The sequence below is a fragment of the Ictidomys tridecemlineatus genome, chromosome 2 (genome assembly GCF_052094955.1).
Source record: "Ictidomys tridecemlineatus isolate mIctTri1 chromosome 2, mIctTri1.hap1, whole genome shotgun sequence".
Classification (NCBI taxonomy): domain Eukaryota; kingdom Metazoa; phylum Chordata; class Mammalia; order Rodentia; family Sciuridae; genus Ictidomys; species Ictidomys tridecemlineatus.
Genome location: NC_135478.1, coordinates 144,708,430 through 144,731,011, shown reverse-complemented (window position 1 = coordinate 144,731,011; position 22,582 = coordinate 144,708,430). Strand labels below are relative to the sequence as shown.

At 55.1% G+C, this 22,582-nt stretch overlaps 1 protein-coding gene across 5 annotated transcripts in view; it reads left to right on the top strand.

Moving 5' to 3' along the window:
* Nucleotides 1-22,582, top strand: part of Mindy4 (MINDY lysine 48 deubiquitinase 4) — a 112,541-nt gene that overhangs the window by 67,372 nt on the left and 22,587 nt on the right. For 4 of the 5 annotated variants that reach the window (XM_078039897.1, XM_078039898.1, XM_005319168.5 and 1 more), the window contains 4 exons: nucleotides 7,067-7,168; nucleotides 8,901-8,964; nucleotides 10,325-10,390; nucleotides 14,985-15,052. In XM_078039897.1, the coding sequence (XP_077896023.1) occupies nucleotides 7,067-7,168; nucleotides 8,901-8,964; nucleotides 10,325-10,390; nucleotides 14,985-15,052 (300 nt within the window). Of the gene's footprint in view, nucleotides 1-7,066; nucleotides 7,169-8,900; nucleotides 9,032-10,324; nucleotides 10,391-14,984; nucleotides 15,053-22,582 lie in introns of all 5 variants that reach the window. The other variant, XM_040291817.2, reaches the window with a different exon arrangement.

The following is a 22,582-nucleotide window of genomic DNA, read 5'->3' as shown; positions in this document are numbered from 1 at the left end:
GGCTGCTAAGGGGTCACCCAGACGTGAAGTGGGTGAGTGCAGGCTTCCTGCAGGGGCACATTTTTATCTTAGTGATAGCTGAGGGAGGAACACAGCCTCGGATTCTCCATCACACATATCCCTGCACACTCTGGACCCCCACCCCTCATCTCTTCCCCTCCTACCAGGCAATCACCCTCAAGTCTTCCCAGTCGGCAGGCCTGTGTGCTCAGGTGCTCTGCCTGCCTGCTGCTCTGACCTTGCCTCTTGCCTGGTGACCCCAGTTAGGATAAACCAGGCCCTGCCTCCGGTAACTCCACCAAGCCGCATCCTGTTCCTCAGTGCCCTTACCTGTCACCAGGTAGTGTCTGTCTCTCTTCTTTCAGCAGAATACAAGTCCCACGAGACTTGTATTTGGGTTGCCTGTTCTACAGCGTGTCCCTGGCACGTAGCCCAGTGCCTGGTCCACGGGAGAGGCCCTCAGGATTTTTGTTGAATGAACACATGGACTAATGAATGAGTTATCCAGACAAACAGGGAGGGGAGGCGGCCTGGTATTCCAGTAAAGAGAACAAGATGTGCGAAGGCCTGGGGGCAGGGAGAAGAGCAGCTTGTGGCCTGGGGTGGCCTGGTGGTGTTTGGAGGGGCAGGGTGTGACCTGGGGCTGGGGGGGGGGGGGGTGGGATGCAGCTGGGGCTGCCAGAAGGGCTCCAGGCTACCATCTTAGAGCCAGTTTCTAGCCAGTCTTAGAGCCAGTTTAGAGGCGAGGAGAGATGTCCTATGACTCATTTCAGCCCAAAGCCCCTTCTAAGTTACTTTTGATCTTTGACATCGGGGGGAAAGTCATGGATCACTTCCCAGTAGTCAGAATGGAGCATTTCAGTAGGAAGGGCCCGTTCTGCCCAGGACCTAAGGCTGGCGCTTGATTCCTTGTCACCCACCACCCCACTCCCTTAAGGGATGCTGAGCTCTACTTTCTACACCAAAGAGGGAATTGGGATTTATGGGGACTTGGAAGGCAGAAGAAGCCCATCTAGCTTGGGGGAGCAAAGGGGGCTCTGGGTAGACAGAAAACCCTACCAGGCTGTGAGAAGGCATGTTCTTTTCCACCTCCCATGGCTGGCCAGTCTGGCTCCTGCTATTCACTGACCCAGGCCTCAATGTCTATGAACAAGTGTCTGTTTAGGCTCCTACTAGACAGTTCCACCAGGGTTCTGTTGGGGAAGAGTGGGGCTGCAGGAATGCGGCCATTACCCCTGGGGCTCCGGTCTGCTGCTGCGATCTGGGCTAGTCTGGTTCGCAGTCACAGAGGTCAGGCTGCTTGTGTCTGTGTGTGGAGGACAGTGGCTCAGAAGGGTCCTGTGGCCAAGAGGGTGCTCAGGGAGGAGGAGGGAGGCTGCCACTGGGTTATGTGATGGGTGACGGTTGCATTCTGCTGGGGACTTGTGTGTGGGGGTGTACCCATCTGGGAGCTGGGTGGGAAGGCTGCCTGGCGGTCCTGGAGGAGTCCTTTGCCAAGCAGCTGGTCAGGGCCGCCTTCTCCTCAAAGTCTGGAAGCATTCATGCTGTCTCTTTCCTTGGGGCCCTATAACTCTGGGTGCTGCTTGTATCCTGCCCCCTGCCTTGCATCCCCGACCTCTGCCGCCCCCAGGCCACACACACAGGGTGCTGCATAATGTGGGGTGAGCTTTGCAGGCCTGAGAGGTTCCAGTGACAGGGAGGTGTGGGAGCTTGGCTTAGTCCCTGCACTTTTTGACGGAGCCTGAGGACACTCAGGGAGAGGTGGCAGATGGGGTGAGCTTGGAGGTCCCCAGAGACCCTCTCTCTGACCCAGTTAGGACTCCCCTCCTCCTCGTTGGTGGGTTGTGGGCAAAGGGTCCAAATGCCCTCCTCTGCCCTCCTACCTGCATCTCCTCCTCAGCTCCTCTCCCTGGGCCTGCTACAGGGGCTAGAGGCAAGTAGGGCAGGGAGCAGAGCCCTCCGGGGGGCTTGGGTTAGGCCAAAGGCTGGTGGATGAGGGGCTGCCTGGGGCCAGGTCAGAAGCCACAGGAGGTCCTCACTGCCAGATGTGCAAGTGCCCAGGAAGTGGGAGGAGGTGTGTGGGGGGGAATGGGAGGCACTTGGGACCTGGATTATGATGGGATGAACAGGGACCCCACTTTGCCACTTGTGAGTTAGGAAGTCATCTCTGGCCTAAACCCAACTCAAGATGAAAATATAAACAGAGCCCTTTGAAAATCTCCATGGGCCGTGTAAGCAAGACCATTGCACTGGGCAGATGGGGAAACTGAGGCTCTGTGAGGGAGAGATGCTCGTTCAGGGTCACGCCTAGCACCATGGCAGAGCTGAGCCGGCCCGGGAGCCCTGTCTATCACACCACGCTGCTGTCCCACAAGGGCCAGAGAGGGTAGGGGGGCAGAGGCTGAGGGTCATGGGTTTGAAACAGCTGATGACTGGGCACCCTCTGGACTCTCAGAAACCAAGGGTGGCTCTGTTTATGGAGGAGTTGTTGGCAGAGACTGTCTTTTGCCCTAATTTAGCAAAAAAAAAAAAAAAAAATCAGCACAGTAGAAAAGAGAGTGACCGCAGAGGCACGTGGGCAGGTGTGCAGGGACCTTCCTCCGCTCCAGCTCCACGGCTCCCACCGACCTATTTGGACTGTGTCGATATGGACAGATCGGGCCATCCTGGTTCCTCCACGGGTGGCATGTGCTGGGCCGATCTTGAGGCTTCAGCCGCTCCCTTTCCACTTGGAAATTCCAGGATTTCAGTAATGATGCAGCTTAATTTTTTTTTTTTTTAAAGGAGGTCAGCGCCTCTGCTGTGTTCGGGACACTGCCTCCCCGTTCAGACCCTGTGGTCTGCAGACCTTGAGGACAGGGAAAGGGTCCTGTGGAAGTGGAGCAGGGGATGCGCTGGCACCTCCAGGGAAGCCATGCTGAAGTAAAGGTCTCTTGGCCGCCGCGCTGTTCTCCCGCAGGACTGTCTGGCTTCATTAAGGCTCATCTATCGGGCTGGCAGCCTGCCGCTCTGCCATCAGCCAGGCAGAGCCGGGCGGTCGGCCACGGTGATTTTCCACTCGGGAAGGGCTGGTGCGGCTGGGCTCATGGGAAGAGATGAGGTCTCAATGCCCTGCAGGCCTGGAGAGGGCCCCAGACAGGGAGGCCCTGCAGAGGCCACTGCAACTGGTATGGTGGTGGTGGTGGGGGGAATCCAAGGATGGCGTCCTCTTACCCCCACTTTCCTCTCTGAAATGGGGCTGAAGGCTCAGAGGAGGGGAGACACTTGTCCTCGGCCCCTCTGGACATTGGTGGTAGAGCTGGGCTTGGAACTCAGGCCCTGGGGACCCTGGCTAGCCATCTTCCTGCCTTCTCTTGACCCTGGGAGGGAGCAGAGAGCAAGGACTCTTGGGCCTGCACACGCTGGACAACTGTCTCCTGAACTTTCTATAGACTTCATCTCCATAGGCCCATCCGAGGGGACAGGTGAGGCTGTTTTGAGATAATTGGGGTAGAATGTGTCTTCCCTCTGAAACACTCGGACAGACTCGGGACGTATTATGGTTCTGCCCTCCCCCTCCCCAGACAGACCTCTTCAGGCTGCCCTTCTCCTGGAGGAATTGGACTCTTGAAGAAACTCCTCCCTCCCCCAAGAGCCCTGCCAGGTGCCAGATTCCTGGTAGGAGCGTGGCAGATGGGTGTCAGCTGCTCAGCCACACAGGACCTCCTCCACAGTCACCAAGGTGTCCCTGTGAAAGCTACAGCGAGCTGTGTGGTGAACCTGGAGTGTGCGTGGTACAGGCAGGCTCGGGTGACTTCCACTGTCACCGCCTGTGGGACAAGAACTTGTGCCCTCACCCTCAGCCCTGTCGGCCCTGGGGCAGGTTACATGACAGATGGCAAGACAGGGTGATGCCAGGGGTGTCTGACTCAGTGCCCATGTTTCCAGGTGGGCATGGAGGCCAGGGTGGCATGGGGCTGCCCCAGACCTGTAAAGTCAGGAGTCAAACCCAGGCCTCTTAACTGCCCCACCGCTGCACACCCCAGCTCTGCTGTTTCCTGGAAAGGCACGTCTCACACAGAAGAAGGGGAAGGCCCAGGGAGGGTGGAGACGTTACTCCACGGAAACTGGTGGAAAGAGGGATTTAGGAGTAGAGACCGGGAGAGTCAGAGGGGCTGCGAGCAAAGCCCCCCAGATGGGGAGCTGGGCCACCTCAGGAGCAAGAGCTCTTGATTGTGTGCTGAAAAGACAGGCTCTGAGGCAAAGGGACATTGGCTCCAGAAACTAAGTGCCCAGGACAGTTGGTTCTGCTTTTCTGGCTCCCCTCCCTCCCTCCCTTCCTTCTTCCTCAGTGTTTATTCTTTCCTAGTTCTTACCAACAGTGTGACCTTGGATAGATCATGTAGTGTTGGGGCCTCAGTTTCCCCACTTTAAAAGGGGATGATAACAGGTCTTACCTCGTGGGGTGCTTTCATGATTTGATGTCATGATATAGAGCGTACAACACCCGCTCAATATGTATTGGTTTTTATTTTTTTATTTTATTTTTGAGAAAAAAGGAAAAGAAGTTTTATTGCTTTGTTAGCGAAGGAGAAACAGAGGGGACTCCTGTCCCAGAGGCTGATTCTGCCCATCAGCAGGAACAGGGGGCTTTTAAAGAGGTGATTCCGAGGCTGCATTCCACAGGGTCTCTGTGGTGCTTTGGCTTTTTAGACCTTCCTTGTTGCTCCACTGACGTTTCCAACCCAGGATGACCTGCTCCGGTCGGTGGGCACAGAGCACAGGGTTTGAAAGGCTTCCCTTGATTTCAGACATGGAGGCTTTGCAGCACAGGTGTGAGCCGTGCACACCTTTGCTCAGCTCCTACCCAGGTCAGGTGTTCTAATCAGGAGCCGTGGCTATGCCAGGAGGGCTGTGTTGTTGCCAGAGGTCCCCTCCCTATACACACAGTGAGTAGGCGTGACGGGGACAGGAGGTGGGGCAGGAGAGAGCAGGAACGCTGGCGGGCATCATCGGCAACAGCTCAGCTGTGGGCAGGACCCAGAGCAGGATGGAGGTGAGACTCAGATGTGCGATCGACAGGACGTGGCAGGACATGGAATGACCCAGGATGTCAGAGGCCACGTTTGTGGGTTCTGATTCCAAAGAGATAAACGTTCAATTCTTTCTCCTTTGTCCCGCAAGCTCTGCTCTCGTGGCCCTCTTGTCCTTGGCGTGGCCTCTCTTGAAACCTAGAGCAGTGTTTTCTCAACGTTGTTTTCCTCATTAGCGGGTGACCTGGGCCGGGGCTCCCGATAGCTTGGGTCGTCCGGTTTGGCGATCGCACCGTAACCGTTTCCTGTGAGGAACACGATGGGCTTCCTGAGCCCGAAGGAGCAGGCGGTGTGCTGGTTCACTTCCCCGAGTGCCTGAGTGCCTGTCTGAAGGGTCTCCAGGGGCAGGAGCTCGGGGCCAAGTTCACGCTGGATGCTGGGGTCTCCCCTTCTGTGGATTTGACCCCAGCGGGGACTTGAGTTTTTCACAGGGCAATAGTGATGGGAAGTGTTGGGGACAGGTCTTGAGTCAGGGGCCTCCCAAACATCATCTCATCTAAAGTTCCCAGCACTATCAGAGAGGAATCACTGTTGTTGCCCATTTCTGGATGGGGAAACGGAGGGAGCCTGGGGTCCTACCGCCTCTAATTTTACCTTAGTGGGGCCACAACAGCTTGTCTGTGGAATCCTTGGCTCTATGTCCCAGGCACTGGTCAGCAATGGCTTGCTGCTCACCATGGTGGCTATGTCCTGGTCTCCTGATTCCCTTCTTCTGCCCTGGACAGGAGGGAGAAATGCCACTACTGTCTCCCTTGCACACTGAGGTATGGAGCTCAGATGAGATTTGGTGCCTGGAAGCCTGGAATCCCCCACTTTGCACTCCTCTGACCCAGGAGAGTCTTCTTCAAACCCCTTTGTCTGTTAGGAAGAGAGAACCAGTCACACTAGCTTTTGTATGAATTTAGAAACAATTCCCAGCCTGCAGGAGAAGGCCAGACAGAGCTCTAACAAGTCCTGGAAATGTCAAATGGAAAGAAACGTCTATATTTGGTTGTCTCCCGTCCACCCTCTCGTTCCCTCCACACACCAGGAACCTCTTAGTCACCATTTTTATTGCAAGAGAGCTCTGTAATTGTGTGTGTGTGTGTGTGTGTGTGTGTGTGTTGCTGGGGATTAAACCCAGTGCCCAGTGCCTTGTACATGCTAGGCAAGCCTCTACCACTGAGTACACCCCAGCTGTTTCAATTTTTTTTATTTGGAGACTGTGTCTCACTAAGTTGCCAGCCTGGACTTGAACTTGCAATCCTCCTGCCTCAGCATCCTGAGCAGCTGAAATTTCAGGCGTGCTATGCTGGTTAAAGTTCTTTTGTGCCTAGATTGTGCCATGCCTGGTCTCCTGTTCTGCCCCACCTTTCTGACCCTTCCTTGTCAGCCTCCCTGGTACCACAAATGAAACTCATCCTTGGCCACTGCCCCTTCTTCATCTTCTGTCTGGGAAATCTGTGCTGAGTCCCGCCCCCCTTCTGTATTTCAGTGGGTCTGACATTCCCCCTGGAGATCCACGTGCACCCCCTGCTCTTTAAGTCGGAGGTGCAGCGTGTCACCGCCCACCACATCTGCCTCCTCCAGCCACATGCTCCTTATTTAGGCTGGTGGCACCAACGTGTAGCCCAAAGCCACAAGGGTCAACCTGCCTCCCCCTCTCCCTCCTCCCACACTCTGTCTCTAAGCATCCAGCAAGCCAGGCTGCACCACGTCTCCTGTCCTGCCGGCACCCTCTGGGCCCTGCCAGGTCTCCTGGATCCCCTGCTCCAGTGCCTTGGCTGCCTCCACCAGCACCCGACTCCTGGGTCCTCCCTGGCTCTCATCCACAGAGGGCCTTCCTCCCCGGGCGTGGCCATGAAGTTCCCAGGCTGCAAACGATCCTCTGGGAGCCAGGGGAAAAGAGCCATCTGCACAGGGGCTGCCTAGGCATCCCCCTGGGCTGGGCCACCTCTGCTTGATGTGCTGTGGGCATCGATGCATTCCTGCTTGCTTGTCCTTCTTGTTCTCAGGCAGCTGCAGCCTTCAGACACCCACAGGACCCGCTGCCTCACCCTGGCCATCGCAGACATCCTGTGGCGGGCTGGGGGCCGACAGAGAGCTGTGGTGGCGCTGTAAGTGGTTCCGAGGGCCACGCCAGCCGTGGTGGCAGGCCAGCTGTTTGCAGCTCTCCTGTCTGTGGGGTGGATGGACTGTGTGTTTGGGGAGCCCCAGGATGGACCAGGGCACAGACCCTCTGCCCAGCTCTGCTGACTGCCCGGGCTGCAGCCCTCACCTGGGAAGGTGCGCTCCTGTCTGCGCAGCCTGCCTCCCTGGGAGCTCTGGGAGCCCCTGAGAACCTGTGGCCCAGGTACCCACTTCCCCGCTGTATTCCTGGAGGCCTTAGAAATAGCCCCTCAGGTTGACCCCGCTGCTCTCCCTGGTCCCCCCAGGATTGCCCTTTCCCTTAGAGGGGTGAGCAGAGGATGGTGGAGCCCAGGCCCTGGATGCTGTGCCCTGATCCACCTGGGCCCTTCCCTGTGGCCTCTGTCCTGCCCCACACAGTCCACAGAGCTCACTGGCTGCCTCTTCTCCTCGACCCCTCAGAGCGTAAGCATCCCTTTGTCCTGGCCCTACCACTGCGTACATTCTCAGCCCTTTCAATTTTTTAAATTTGTGGCTTAGCTTTAGCAAAGGAAGTAATTTGGAGGGCCAAGAAGCACACTCTGGGGCGCACGTTGGTCACTGTAGCATAGGGTTTATGAGAAGGGACTCTCTGAAGCTGTTGCTCGTTGGCTATGTGACCTCAGGCAGCTGACTTCTCCTCTCTGAGCCTCATGTTTACTTGTTTAGAAAATGAGGATGATGGTGATGATTACTTAATAGGATGGTTGTGAGAACTAAATGAGTCAATATAAATAAATGATATGTAATAAATGTAATAACATTGTTTATCTGAATCATTTATCAGTATAAATTGGTGATAAATAATAAATGTGAAGTGCTTAGGACAGCGCATGGCACACACTAAGCATCACAAAAGTAGAGGTGAGGTATCATCGTCATTATTGTTGTTGTTCTTTTAAAAAAATTTTAGTTGTAAATGGACACAATACCTTTATTTGATTTATTTATTCTTATGTGGTGCTGAGGATCAAACCCAGTACCTCACACATGCTAGGCAAGCACTCTGCCACTGAGCCTCAACCCCAGTCCCTATTACCTGTCTTTTTGTACTGTGTTCCAGGGAGCTTATTAACCTAGGCCCTTAGCATCTATTGCAGCAGCACTAAGAGCAGATGAGGTCGGAATTGTATTTCTGACTGTGTTAGAGATTCAGAAACAGAAGCCCAGAGAGGGAAGGTGGCGGGTCCATGGCCACACAGCAGCTAGTGGTACAGAGGGTTCCAAATCCAAGCCCTACTCCTGTCCATGCCACACTGCTCTGCACACCAAGGGAAGTTAACCAGGGGGTCGCAGGGAGGAGGCTCCAGAGGCAGAGCTGGGACCCCCCCCCCCATCAGTGGACGCGAGGGCCAGCATTGCCAGCCAACATTCCAGTGGGCAGGCAATCCTCAGTTGTGGTGGGAGTCAGGCTTCCCACTGCCAGGGTGTGGGTTTGGCTGTTCCAAGGGCACCCCCTGCTCTTTTTGTTTTTCCATTTTTTTCTTTTCTCCCCTTCCCCGTGAGGCCCTGGACCCAGGCTCGGGGGTGAGTCTGCAGCAGGGAAACCCGAGACACCTTTGGCTCCTCTGTCCTCGGCAGCCACCTTCCATTGGTCCCCACGGGAAGGCACATGCGGTCCTGTGCTGGCGGGAGGGCGTTCTTTCCTGGCAGAGGACTCACGCACCGTCTTTGCCTTTTTAGGTCTTCTGGAAGCGAGCAGTTCAGCCCGACGGGGAAATACAAAGCCGACGGAGTCTTAGAAACAGTACGGCTTTCTGGAAAGTTATCACGCAAACTTTGGCTTTGTTTGGGGACTGTCTCCTTTCCTATAAGTAAATCCTCCCCCAGCTGGGGATGCCCGGGCCCTTCCTGCAGCCCGCGCCCACCGTGTCCACGCCCCCGGGTTGGGGAGGGGACAGAGGTGTTTGGCTTTGGGGGTGGGCGGCTGCCAGCGCTGGCTCTGTGGCCAGTGAGTCCCGACACCTCGGGGGCGCGCAGGCCTGGGGTCCCCAGCAGCCTGTACACAGCACCCCGGGCTGAGCCCCAGCCCTCACCCAGGTCCCTCTTCCTCTTTCTCCAGCCTCTTTTCTAAGACCTAGGTGGGGGGGTACCATGGTGCCAGTCTGCAGAGGCAGTTAGAAGGTGGGGAAGGACTTTGATAGCATGGAGCTCTTGCCACGAAGCCAGACGTGGTACAGAGTGAAAAAATGAGAAATGTCCTGTTGGTTGTTTTGAAAATATGAAAGCAGTGAAGTTGAAAAAAGTTTAGAAAGTTTAAAAAAACAAAAAAAACTGCCATCTGTTTAGAATCTTCTGTTTTTACTTTTTGGCACCAGGGATTGAACTCAGGGGCACTCGACCACTGAGCCACATCCTTAGCACTTTTCGGTATTTTATTTAGACACTGGGTCTCACTGAGTTGCTTAGTGCCTCGTTTTTGCTGAGGCTGGCTTTGAACTCGTGATCCTCCTGTCTCAGCCTCCTAAGCTGCTGGGATTACAGGCGTGCAACACTGCCCCTGGCTAGAATTTTCATTTTAACCCACTTGTTTTATTTGACCTAGCTTTGGGCCAATGTGACCCTGGGACCCTAATTAAGGGCCTCACTTGGCTAATTTTTTAAAGCGTTTTTTTTTTTTTTTCCCCCTCTCAGACCTACCTGAGAAAATAAAGGGGACTCATATTTGCTGCTTTCCATTAACTCAGGACCTGGCCTGTTGGGCTCCCCTAACCTGGCATTGTGATTTGGATGTGCTAGCCTCCTCCATCCCCGGACTCTTCTCAGCTATGACTGGCATGCAGGGTGCAGCCCTCCCTGTGGCCACGTGCAATGCTGGGTCCTGTGCTTAGTCCCACAACCTGTGACATTCTTGGGGTTCTAAAGGTGGGCCTAGGGCTGCTGCTGGGCAGCCTCACCCCCAGAGACCCTGGCTGTTCTGGGAAGCCTTGAGTTGCACTAGATGTGGGGCATGGCCCAGCGCCAGCTCTGCAGGTTGCTACTCTCAGCCTAGGGAGGGTCACAGTGGGGTGTGTAGAGGCTGAAGCCAGGGCCACAGGCTCTGACCGGGATTGGGATGGGCTTGGCCCCGAGGAAATGGCAGCTCACAAGTGTGTGTTCCTTCCCAGCTCACACTGCACAGTCTGACCTGCTACGAGGAGCTGGTGACTTTCCTTCAGTACAGCATTCATCAGGTATGAACCGCGGCGTCTGTTTGTGGGATGGGCAGTGTTGAGCCTTCTGATTTCATTGTGGGAGAGATGCTGGTGACCTGGAGCTGTCCTCTCCATCAGCCAAGATGGCAGGAGGGCACCTGGGCCTCTGGGTGGTGGCGTTGAGGATGATGGGTGATGTGTCTGGAGAGGGTGGACTTGGGGCAGGAGTTCCAGGCTGTCCATCGCATCCTTGTGGGCTGGTCATGGACACAAGTTAGCTTTGGGGCTGCAGAGAGCAGGGCTAGGACTGGTGGGGTCGGAAGAAAGAGAAGCAGCAATGAGATGGTGGCTGCAGAGCTGTCTCTGTGTCCAGGAGCAAGCACCCTCCTCTGTGTCAGTGGGTGTGTCCTAGGACCAGCTGGGAGAAAAGGAAGTGGCTTCCAAGTCAGGGTTGGAGGGCAAGCAGTGCCCTCGGGGACACTGCTTGGGACAGGACCTCACCTGGTGTCCTGGGGAGGCTGGACTGGCCCAAGCAGGGACCCTGCAGTGTCCAGTCTGTAAACTGTACACCCACTCTCTACTGTGAGCTAGGAGGGACGTGGCCAGGGTCAGGAGCAGTGCAGCCAGAGGGATCTGGGAGTTCCCAGTGGGGCTGTGGCAGCCTGGCTGTGCAGAGGAGGAGGTTGCCCTCTCCAAGGGCAGAGGACTCGGCCTCCAGAGATAATTGGCCTGAATTTGGATCCGGGTTAGCTCCCTACTAGCTCTGAAGCCTCAGACAACACATGGAGCTCCTCTATCCCTCAGTTTCTCCTCTGCCAGACATGGGTAATAGCAGCATCTGCCTCGGGGCCTTGTGCAATGTCCTCCTTCATTGTGGGCGTCCATTGTTGCCGTGGTGGTTTAGTTCCACCTTGGGATGGGTGAGCCATAGACATGTAAAAACAAGAGGGAAATCTTACAATATGAGCTAAGACCAGGAGACTGGACCCCCTCTGCCTTCTTGCTTGCCCACATGCAGCCTTGCAGAGGTCCCTGGGTCTCAGTCTCCTCATCTGGAAGGTGAAGGACTACAGATTCCAGCTCCAACAGGGGTGGTCAAGGAGAAACTTAGACACCGGGAAGCATATTTTCCAAATGGAGTGAGTACAGGCAGTCTGAGTCAGCAGGAAGGGGTCCCCTGTTCAACCCAGAGTGCACCTGAGAGACTTATGAACCCAGTGTGTGGACTCCACCAGGGTGGCCAGGACTAAGGTCACACATGTCACATCCTCAGATGGGGCAGGGCCTGGAGCTACCTAGTCAGGCAAGGGAAGTGATTGCTGAGGCTTCTGGGGGCCAAGGAGGGGCTCCAGGGAGATCACTCCAATGGCTCATGTTTTGGAGGCCTTATAACTATCCCCAAAGGTTCTGGCTGCCCAGCAGTGCCAGGGCCTCTGTATCCCTATCTGTAACATGGGTCTCACCCCTTGGCCTGTGTCCCCGGGTTTCAGTGAAGCCTAGGCATGAAAATGACTGTGAAAGGGACTTGGGAGAGTATGGCTGCTGCAGGGAGAGAGACCCTCAAGGCCTCTGACCCTGAGCTGTCCGTCCCTGGCCAGCTTTGGCTCCCCGCTTCTGCCGGTCCATTCAGTATTTGGCCCTTCTCAATCTGGCAGCCGGAGTCTCCCCGTGAAGCTTGATTTATGTTTTTGCTGGAAGCAGCGGAGCTGCCTCAGCACTAGGTTCACCAAATCCATTTTTCATGGGCTGGGTCTCAGAGGGGCTCCTGGTGCCAGGCCTGGAAATGTACACCAGACCGTCTCTGCCCAAAGTAAATAGCCTCCTCGCTGGGTTTTCATTACCGCTCACCTCTGGGCGAGGTGTCTGGCAGGCCCCGGGCTGGCTCTGGGATACCCCCGCCCCCCCCCCTCCGGCCCACTGAAGTCCTTTGGAGGGCTCAGGTCTCTCCAGGGCCGGAGATCAGGGGTGGAAGAATGGCCCCTTCTTCCCGAGTGGCACCAGACATGGTTCCGGCCCCTAAGTGAGGTTTCCGGACCAACTTGCCTGCCGGGGCTCGCCTTTCCAGCCGGCGCCTTGCCCCGTGGCCTCCCAAGTCTTGGCAGCTTGAATTTGATGAGATAATTTTAATCAATGTTTTCAAAAGCAAAATGGAATATTGGTGCCATTCACTGTGTTCTGGCAAGGGCAGGAAGCCCCAGGTGGGGTTCATCTCCCCAGCCTCTGCAGAGGGCTCAGGGTAAAGGCTCTGGAGGGTGGGCCAAGGACTGGGCAAATGCCCACCCAAACCTCCCCATAGTTTCGCAGCCAGCTAGGGCTCACCAGGACTTCCACGTCCTTCCTCATCTCAGTCCTGTGGACTGTAGGTATCACGTGGAGGGGAGACAGACCTCAAAAGTACCAGGGCTTCCCCCAAACAAGGTGTGGGTCCGTGGCAGAAGTGCGTAGGTATTCCAGAAGGAGAGGCCAGCATGCAGGTCAGCAGCAGAGCTGTGACACAGGTCTGCAGGGGCTTGGACCCCCCCCACCCCCCAGGTATGTGTCCTCTTTTGCAGGACATCCACATAACTCTGCAGTGGTCAGAACATGTCTGCAGACACTGGGGAAACTGAGAGTAACAGAAGTGAAGCAATTGGGTTGAGATCACAGAATTCAGGGAAGGGTAATTTAAGATGGTCGTGGATTCATCCATTCATTCATTTAGATTTCCCCAAACTGGGCTCTTCTAGGCCCTAGCAGAGTGAACTGGCCCGCTTTGGGGCCTGTGCACATACCTCCCATGCTAGGAGTGGTGTTCACTTCTCTTCTGATTCCTGGGGTTTGTATTTAGACATCAGGCTTCCATAATACCTTCCTTGGGCCTCCTCCCTGCCTGAGCTTGATGTCTGTGGAGGCCCTTCCTGTGTCTTTCCAGATGAGCTGGCCCCAGTGGAGCCCCCTTTTCCAAATGCTCACTGTTCTTCCCTGCCGACTTCCCTGAGAGGGCAGATCTATGTCCTTCTTATGTACAAGTATAGCCTGAGCAGGGAGCATCTGCTTGGCTCAGAAATTTCACTAAGTAAGCTTTGAAGGTTACTGATGAACTGACTACTTGAATAACTCGATGAAAATAAAGACTATATTTTGAGAAAAATAAAAGATAATTATATCAGAAGGTTGAGCAGTTGTAGTTACCAAAGGATGATGCTACATTTGGCTCTGAGCTTCCTGGTAGCCAAAGCAAAATGGAAATGTAATAAATTATATAGTTCTCGTGATAGTACTAAGAACAGGGGCTCCCCGCCCCCCCCCCCCCCGCCCCATTTTAAATCCAAAAAGAAATTGATCGCACATCAGGAAGACTGACTATTTTAACAAGCAGTTTCTGCAACCACAGTTCATCATCTCCAGTGTGGGATGAGTAAGGCCTTCACACTGGCTTACACCTGGGAAATAGTGATTCTTTAGGGAGCAAACTATCATCCCTATTGCAGAGGCTGTAGCCAACTGCACTCATTGGATAAGCAGACAGTGCAGAGCTAGCGTCATGGTAAGAGCCAACACAGATGCCAGGCCCTGCTCTGGGTTTACAGAGCTAGCTTACTTAATGTTCACAGTGACTCGGTGAGGGTCTCCTGTGATTATTCTTATTTTACAGTTGGGAAGCCTGGGACAGAGGAATTGAGAAACATCCTCACAGTCATATGCTAGGAGTGACAGAGCCAGGATTTAAACCCAGGAAGCCAAGCTCTAGGAAATGGCTCCAAACCAGGATCGGAACTGGGGGAGAAACATGAGCTGCTTGTTTGGGCTGCAAGGTGCAAAAACTTGGGGTGCACGCCTATAATCCCAGTTGCTAGGGAGGCTGAGGCAGGAGGATTGCGAGTTCAAAGCCAGCCGTAGCAAAAGTGAGGTGCTAAGCAACTCAGTGAAACCCTGTCTCTAAATTAAATACTAAAAGAAAAAGGGCTGGGAATGTGACTCCGTGGTTGAGTACCCCTGGGTTCAATCCCCTGTACCCCCCAAAAAAAAACCCATACCCCCCCAAATCCTCAGAGATCAGTATAAATAGAATTTTTAAAAAATCAAAATTAGTTAAAACCAATCCATGATCTTAAAAATGTCAAAATGTACAAAGGAGACACTTGCTTGCCCTTCGCGGCCCACCTGCCTTGCCTCACCTGGTCTGACCCAGTTGCAAACCTGCACTGGGCACAGGAGTCTTCTGTGGAAGGAGCCAGCATGAGGCAGAGTCCCTGGACTCCCTCTGTGCTGCCGAGGAGCTGTGTGACCAAGGACCAGTGGCTCAGTTTCTGAGCCTCAGTTCCTGACATTGTAGAGAGAGAAAAGAGTAAGGATACCAGTCTGTTAGTGTGTGAGGTGTGACAGTGGCCACAAGACCCTTGCACCATCATGGATGCACTGTGGCTACCTCAAGGACTCCAACATCATGGACAAGCTCTGTGGTGCCCCTGTGCTTTGCCCCTCCGTCACTTGGGCTGGTGCATCCCTATGCTGAGGGGACCTGGCTGGTGAGACCTACCCAAGGTCTGACCTGTGGCCACCTGATGGGAGGCTGTGAGTCCAGGAGCCCCCAGAGTGTCAGGCTGAGGGCTGGAGGTGTGTGGAGGATACTCACTCCCCTCTCCTCTCCCAGTTCCAAGCAGGCCCCTATGGATGCATCCTGCTCACCCTGTCTGCCATCCTGTCCAGGTCCCTGGAACTGTGAGTATCTTTCTCTGTCAACTCTCTGGATTGGGGCCATCTGTGTCTCCTTGTGCTCCTTCCCCAGAGCCCAGGGCAGGGCTTGGTGCTTTGTGAGGCAGCAGAGGAAGGGAAGTGCTGGTGGAAGAGTAGAGCAGGCCCGTCCTACATATTCCGAGGTCCCCTTCTCTGTGGTGTCCCCACTTGTGCTAGGGACAACTCAAGAGGGACCTCTGCACGCTTGCATGTAACTGCTGTATGCACATTTAAGGCTCTTATCCTTGCTACTTGTGCAGGGGTGGGGGCAGTGAGGCTGAGACCTGGGAAATGGCTGCAGACCCCGAGTGCAGGGCAGGATCCCTCTGTAGGCCAAGACCCTCCTGCAGCCACCAGCAGCCTACTGGCAGTCCAGGGCGGTACCCAGAGGGAGAGGTAGGAATGCCAATGGCCCTGACTTTCTTCTGCTGGACCCCGGGCTCCTAGGCTGCCCTAGAGCTGAGCTCTTCCATGAAGCTGATTCCCCTGGAGTCTTCTAGGCCTCTTGTCTGTATTTACCACCTGGGCATCATCCCTAGGGAGCACAGCAGGCGAATAGTACAGGGAGAGTTTTTTAAAGTACACTTGGTGGTGGCATCACTTGGCAAGCAGGCGGAGCTGAGAGAATGGAGATCCAGGGGAGGGGACCGTCCTTGGGAAGGTGCTTTATAGGGAAGATTTGGGAACAACTCCCAGCAGGTTTGAGAAGTGCAGTGTCCCTGGGCAGCTTTGAGATGCACAGGCAGGAGAGGCCCTGGCAGAAGGACATGTTTGCCCTCCTGCCCTGGCTGGGCCCTGCTGGCCTGTGGCTGCTCCCCCAGGGCCTCTGCTGCAGGCGGGAGGAGGACTGCGGGGCTCTGTGGGACCTCGTGTGCTGGCCTGCCTGCTGCCTGCTGCTACTGACCTTATTAAATCGGTGTGTGCACAGCGCTTTCTAATGGCATTTTTCTTCTAATCCTGCCATAATGATATAATTCATTCCTGGCGTGAGCTCACGTGCATGGAGACCATAAGCCGCCCACCCTCTCCCTGGGCCTGGTTTCCTAATCCCTGGGCGGGAGGTGTTGGAGGGGGGGGTTGTCTTCTGGCCTCACTGGGGAAGCCTGCACTCTCAGGTAGGCCAGGCTTGGTAGTGCTGGCCTCAGCTTCCCCATCTGTGCAGGGGACCTTCTGCCCTGTGTCTGGGCTCCGAGCTTGAGTGATCACAAGCGGTCTCCAGTGTGAAGTCTTCTCCTTCTAGATGGGGCCTCGATGCTCCCTGTCCAGAACACTCTTCACATGGGTCAGAACTGGAGGACTTAGGCCGCTGCTGCCCCTCTCTGTCCCATCCAACAGAGCTGGGCAGCAGTGGTGCCCTGTCTAGATTGTGGCACCTAATGGACATCAGGGTGGGGAATTCTGCCCCACAGCCTAGACCTGCACAGCCTCATGTGCATGGCCTGAAGTCACAGTCCTGTAAACACACACATATACACACAGAGGCATAGACACACACACCGACCCACATACATGCAGTCCAGCTGCTCCCTCAGGGCCTTGAGGACCTACTATGGGCCCTGTAGCAGGTATCCTGAGGCTCTGGGTGCAGGATGGGCCTCCCCAGGCCTCTGCCTTCCAGAGGACCCCAGATAGAGATCCGCTGTGATGTTGGCTGCACAGGTTGGTTGTCATTCCTCTGTCTCTCGCCTTCCCCTTTCCTTAGAGGAAAGTCCAAATACAGAGGAAAGTCCTATTAGCAGTAAGGATAATGGCAACCAGCATTATGAAGCTCCCTCTGTGCCCAATATTTTTCTTTGAACCCTTTGATCCTCCATGAAAACCAGTTAGGCGGGTGCCACTGTGGTCCCCATGGCTCAGGGAGGGGAGTGGTTCCCCCCAAGGTTACACAGCAAGTGAGCCTGACAAGCAGAGTTTCCCCAGGTGATCTGGCCCAAGCCAGAGCTGAGCTTGAGAGTAAGACAGGTTCATTAGGCCTGGTCACTCCTCGGGCTCTTTCCTCGGGAACCAGGTTATCACGGCTCCTGCAGGGTGGGAGCCTTTAGCAGTGGCCGCTGCAGGACCATGAACTTGTATGTTTTCCTGCGTTTTTCTTGCCTCTGGCTTGTCTTGGTGCCCCAGGTGGAGGCTACCAGGCCTCCCCGGTAGATGCAGCCATGAGGATATGCCAGCCAGCTGGGCGTGGAGGTGCACGCCTTTATCCCAGAGGCTCAGGAGGCTGAGGCAGGAGGATCAAGAATTCAAAGCCAGCCTCAGCAACTTAGTGAGGCCCTGAGCAACTCAGTAAGACCTTGTCTCAAAATGAAAATTAAATGGGGATGTGTCTCTGTGGTTAAGTGCCCCTGGGTTCAATCCCTGGTACCAAACAAACAAAAAGATGTCCTGAAGTTCATGGTGGTCCTCTGTGGTGATGTGGTGAAGTGGCAGATCCTTCCTGAATGTCAGTGGGCTTCCTGGGCACTGGGTACCCTTGCTTGGTTGAGGGGTAGGTGGAGAGGCCCAGCTAAGGACCTGGGGTAGAGGCCAACTTGAGCACCCAACTCTGATTTGTTCAAGTTCAAGAAAACATCTTGTTAGACTGAGGGCTTCAGGTTGGAACCCGACCTCAGGCCGCCCAGGGGGGTCTCTGGAGCTGCTGCAGATCTAAGCTCTCTCGTGACCACTGTGCTCATGTCCACAGGGCTGCTCAAGATGGGGCATCAGCTGGCCCTTCCCCCACCTGTGGTCCAGGGGCTTCCTAAGGAGGAAAGACAGGGATGACAATGAGCACAGGGACAGCGGCAGCCCGGGTGCTGGCCAGATCCTGAGTCCCCCTGGAGCCACTTCACGTAGCCCGCGTACATTCTTGGCACTCACAGAGGCTTCCGTGAGGAAGGGTCCTCTCACCTTCTTAAGCGGAGTCCCTGCAAGCATCCTCCCCCCATTATAAACAAGTCACATTGCACATGTGGGTCCCTCAGTCCCCTGGCACCCCACCTTGGCCCTCTGAAGGCTTCCTGTGGTCCATGGCAATGAGGACTATCCTGAGACTAGGAGACCCACTTCCAGCCTGCAGCCTCCTGTGAGCCACAGGCAAAGAGCTTTCTTATGGACATTGAGACTGGCAGGTGCCAGTGTCATCCTGCTCAGTCACCGTTTGACCTGGGCAGAGAACACCCAGCAGGGTGGCACGTCACATGAAAGCTTCCACTTGGTGACTTTGAGGTAGCATCAGGCTGCCTGGGTCCCCTTCTCAATTCAGCTGCCCACAAGCCATAGGCTGACTCAACCTGTGTCTTAATTCTTTATTTCCAGAAGGACAGGGTTGGGCTAGTACTTTGTGGACTCCTTATTGTGAAAATCTGATTAGTTTTAAAACATCTATTTAAAGGTCAAGGAGTTAAGAAAATGCAACAGGACGACTTTGATGGGTGCAGATGGGATAGGGACGGGGAGGCCCCTGACTCCCAATAAGGCATCAACATCTGCCCCCCACCCCGGCCATGGCCCAGGGACCCCTCTTTGGAGAAGCCCCAGCTCTACAAACAACCCAGCTTCAAAACCTTGGGAGCAGATGATCAGACTCTCTGTGGAGTCCAGAGTCAGCTCTGCAGAGAACCCTTTGATGCTGCTTCCGACTGGCCTGTGATTACTTTGCACAGTAGTTGAAAACATGTCCTGGGAACCCAGCGAGATAACAGAATCCAAGATCAAATGCTGTTCCGCCAGGGAGAAGCGGAGTGGAGGGCTGGGCAGACCTACCTGATCCCTCCAAAGGCAGTGTGTGTGTGGATGGGTGACATCGCGAGACTTGTGGCTGGATGGGAGGTGATGTGGGTGTGGATGGTCAGCTGGAGATTGGTGAAGGATGACATGATTGTGAGCGTGTGACAGAGGACCTGAAGCCCGGAAGCCGCCCTGCACCAAAGCCAGTGCTCCTGGCTGAAGGCCATTCCTCAGCCAGAACAGAGCCAGGGCCGGGTGCCGTGGCAGATGTAGTCCCCGCCGAGCACAGCCCAACCACTCCAAAGAACAGTCGAGAACAGGCCTTTGAGGTTTGTTTACTCGGGCTGTGTGCAGAGTCTTGCAAAGGGTTTATTTTTTTTCCACTTGATTTCAAGCCGTTTATTTTCTTTCTTAAGATCTCCAGTTGCTTACAGTAAATCTCATGCCTGATTTCATGCTCTCCTTGGTCTGCTGCTTCCCCCCCCCCACATGGCTAGAGCCTTCCCCAGGGAGCTCTCACAAACCCAGGATGCTCAGGGCCCTGGGGTCATGGCCAGCTCTGAGACAGGACCGGGCAGCCCAACACAGGGGGTGCAGCTGCAACCCCCCCGGGGGGGCACCCAGACCTGGCTTACCGTAGACTGATGCTCACGGGTGGCTTGGGCCTTCATTAGGAAGGTGGGGAAGAAGCTTATGCAGAAGCCCTTCCCCATGCCCCTTGGCCTTCAGTCCAATGACCACCCCAGCTGCCCAAAGGCAATTTGAAAAGTCCACAAAGGTTGTTAGCTTGTTATTGGCTGAAAGGTGTGGGGAGGAACCATGCAGCATCTGCGCCATGGTGACTTGCTCTCAAAACTTTTGAGAGATTAAAAACAACAGGGACAACCAACCAGTTTCTTTCTTTAAGGAAATAGCCCTGAAACGGATGACAACTATGAGAATTGGTTGCTAAGGAAAGTGAAAGAAACTCGCTTCCTACCAGTGCAACCAGAAAACCAAGCCACTGTTATCAAATACCTGGACTTCAGGAGTGGCTAGATCCAGGAAGTACGTACCGTGCCTGGGATTTGTGTCCCTTCTCTGTCTCCTTGCTATTCTCCCCTGAGTCCCGGCTGTGTTCTCAGGAAAGCCTCCTGCATGGGGACTCCAATAACTCCATAGCCTGCCAGGTGCCAGGCACCGGATGCCATCACCATGGCTGGGCCTGGGCTGCACCTATGATGGGACTTCTGCAGGAATAAGTCCCTAGACTGCCTAGGAACTGGGTGCTTGGAATCAGGAAATAGAAGTGCAGGAGGTTTCACACGTAGGAAACGTAGGATGTGGGTTTGGAGATGGGCTTGAAAGAGGTCCCACAGGCTCTTTTCAGAAGTGGAAGAGAGTGACCACCATGGTTTTCATTCCAGGGTGGAGGGGGTGCTCGCCCATCAGAGGCCACCTGGCGGAGGTGCTGGCTGGGGGTCGGGGGTGTGAGGTTTCTTCAGGGGCAGCCGTCATTGAGAATCCCCAGTTCTTGTCAGTTCCAGATGTGTTGTGCTGAACAGAAGGGGGCGCTCTGCAGTGTCCTTGGAACCCTGCCTAAGCTTTTCCATCCCACAAGAATCAGAGTGTCAATAGAGTCACCCACACCAGGAGCCCTGACTCGCAGGCTTGGTGGCCCTCTCTTGCCCGTTTTTCCCCATCACACATGAGGCTGGACCCAGTAGGCAAGGACCTTCCTCACCTGTACATGGGAAACCAGAGGAGAAGGACTTCCTGAGCGAGCTCCAGCCCCATCGTAACACTGATCCGGGTGACGGGAGGGTCCACGCTAACACTTCCAGCAAAAATGTCCCAGACCAACATGACAGTGGAAGGGAACCTGTGTGGATGTCTGTCATGGACTGGCAGGCGCCCTCCTCAAGCCTTACTTCCTTCTGCCCCTCTGCCGCGGCCCCCCATCAGGGGGGCACTATGGACCTTCTTGCCCTGAGCAAAGTGGAGGCTCAGCCAGACACAAGGCGCTCACTGCCACCTTGGGCTTTTGGGGTCTTGTGGCAACCCACGGGACAGGCCTGCAGGCCTGGGACCTTCATCCCTCTTTACAGATGTGGGGACATGGAGAAGGGAAGGGTGAGTTAGTGGCACAGCCCTATCACCCCAGTCTAGTGGCTTGGTCTAACACCCTGTGCCAGCATCACCATTACCGGGAGGGGAGGGGCGACGCCTGCCACTCAGCAGGGTTTGCCCACATAAAATGGAAAAATGAGGCCCCCAGTAGGCCTGCACCCAACTGGGTGCTAGACCACCTCCTCTACCCCCTTATGATTTCAGCTGGCAGGGTCTGCTCTGAAACAGGCCCACACTGCTGGGCAGGTCCCCGGGCTGCTGAGAGGGCAAGCCACAGCCAGCGAGTACACCCTGGGCCCAGCTGAGTACAGTCCTTCTCACGGTCCCAACCCCAGGGCTGATTGGAGGGGCTCACTCCCACACCTGAGGAGGGGACCAAACTCAGGCCACACTAGGGTTAGTGACTCTCCAAGTAGCAGGGCATCTCGTACCTCTGGCCACTCACCTAAGGACTATCACTTCTTATTCCATGAAGGGCTTAGATGCCCAGATTAGGACGATGGGCCTTGGGAGGAGGGAGATGCAGGAACCTCCTGGAAGGATTTTCTGGGCCATATCTGCCTCAAGTGTGCTGGTGGGCGGCTCACTTCCACCTGCCTCCACCCCTCTCCTGGGTCCAGCTTCTGGAATCAGTCCCACGGGGCCTATGGAACCCAGCCTCTCCTGGGATGGGGGTGGGAAGCTCAGGGTGGGAGTGTCATTTGCTGTGCACTTGTGTGCCTTATTCTAGGCACCGGGAAACCAGACAGATATGACATTACCTGATCTCGAAGTCCTTGCTGACCCGAGGGACAAGACAGGTGCATGGAGAAGAGATGGCATGGGCCCATGGGTCCTAAGGGGAGGAGAGATGGGCATTTCTGTCCCTCCTCTCAATGGAAGAGGAGGCACTAGGCAGGACTCTGAGGGGTGGGCAGCAAGGGTCTCGGCAGGTAGCAAGGACAGAGTGGGCACAAGCCACTGGTGAGGGTTTGCAGAGATTGATTGTGTGGGGTTGGGAGGGGCGGCCCCAGAGTTGGGGGAGATGGCAGGTGCTGAGGGGAAGACAGCTTGGGAAGGGCTTTGGCCAGTGGCTGTGGAATCTGGGCTCCTCCTCTCTTCCTTCCTCCAGGCACAGTCTCCCACCAAGTTCTCACTGCCTGCACAGGGGGATGGACATGGAGCTCTCCAGCCCTGGAGCTGTCTGCCCTTTGCAAAGCCTTCCCAGGATCTCTTCCAGCAAGCCTCAGGAGTGGCTATGGTTATCTTCGTCAGGGAAAGACACACCCCAGGGCTCAGAGATAGAAAGCCATTTGCCAAGGGCATGCGGCACAGGTGGCAGAGGGGCCAGACACCCAGGTCTTCTGACTCATTGTCCCTTCCCTCTCTGCCTTCCTGGGAAAGCAGTCAATATCCGCTCTCTCCAGACCCTTTTTCAGATATTCGCAGCTACCTTTCAACCTCTTGGAGGTCTCGATGTATTCTGGGTTCTTGGCTGTGATACGAAGAGTTAAGGTTGCAGGAATCATGACCTCTTGGTCATTGTTTTCTTGTTTTAATGTTGTTATCGTAGGAAAAAGGAAGTAACATTTACCAAATGCCAGATGCTTTATATAGTTCATCCCATCCAGTTCTCACAGTGATCTCTAATAGCAGGAGGCGTCCTCATACCCATCAGGCAGGTAGGGGACACCAAGGCTCTGAGAAGGGGACAACCTGTAAGTG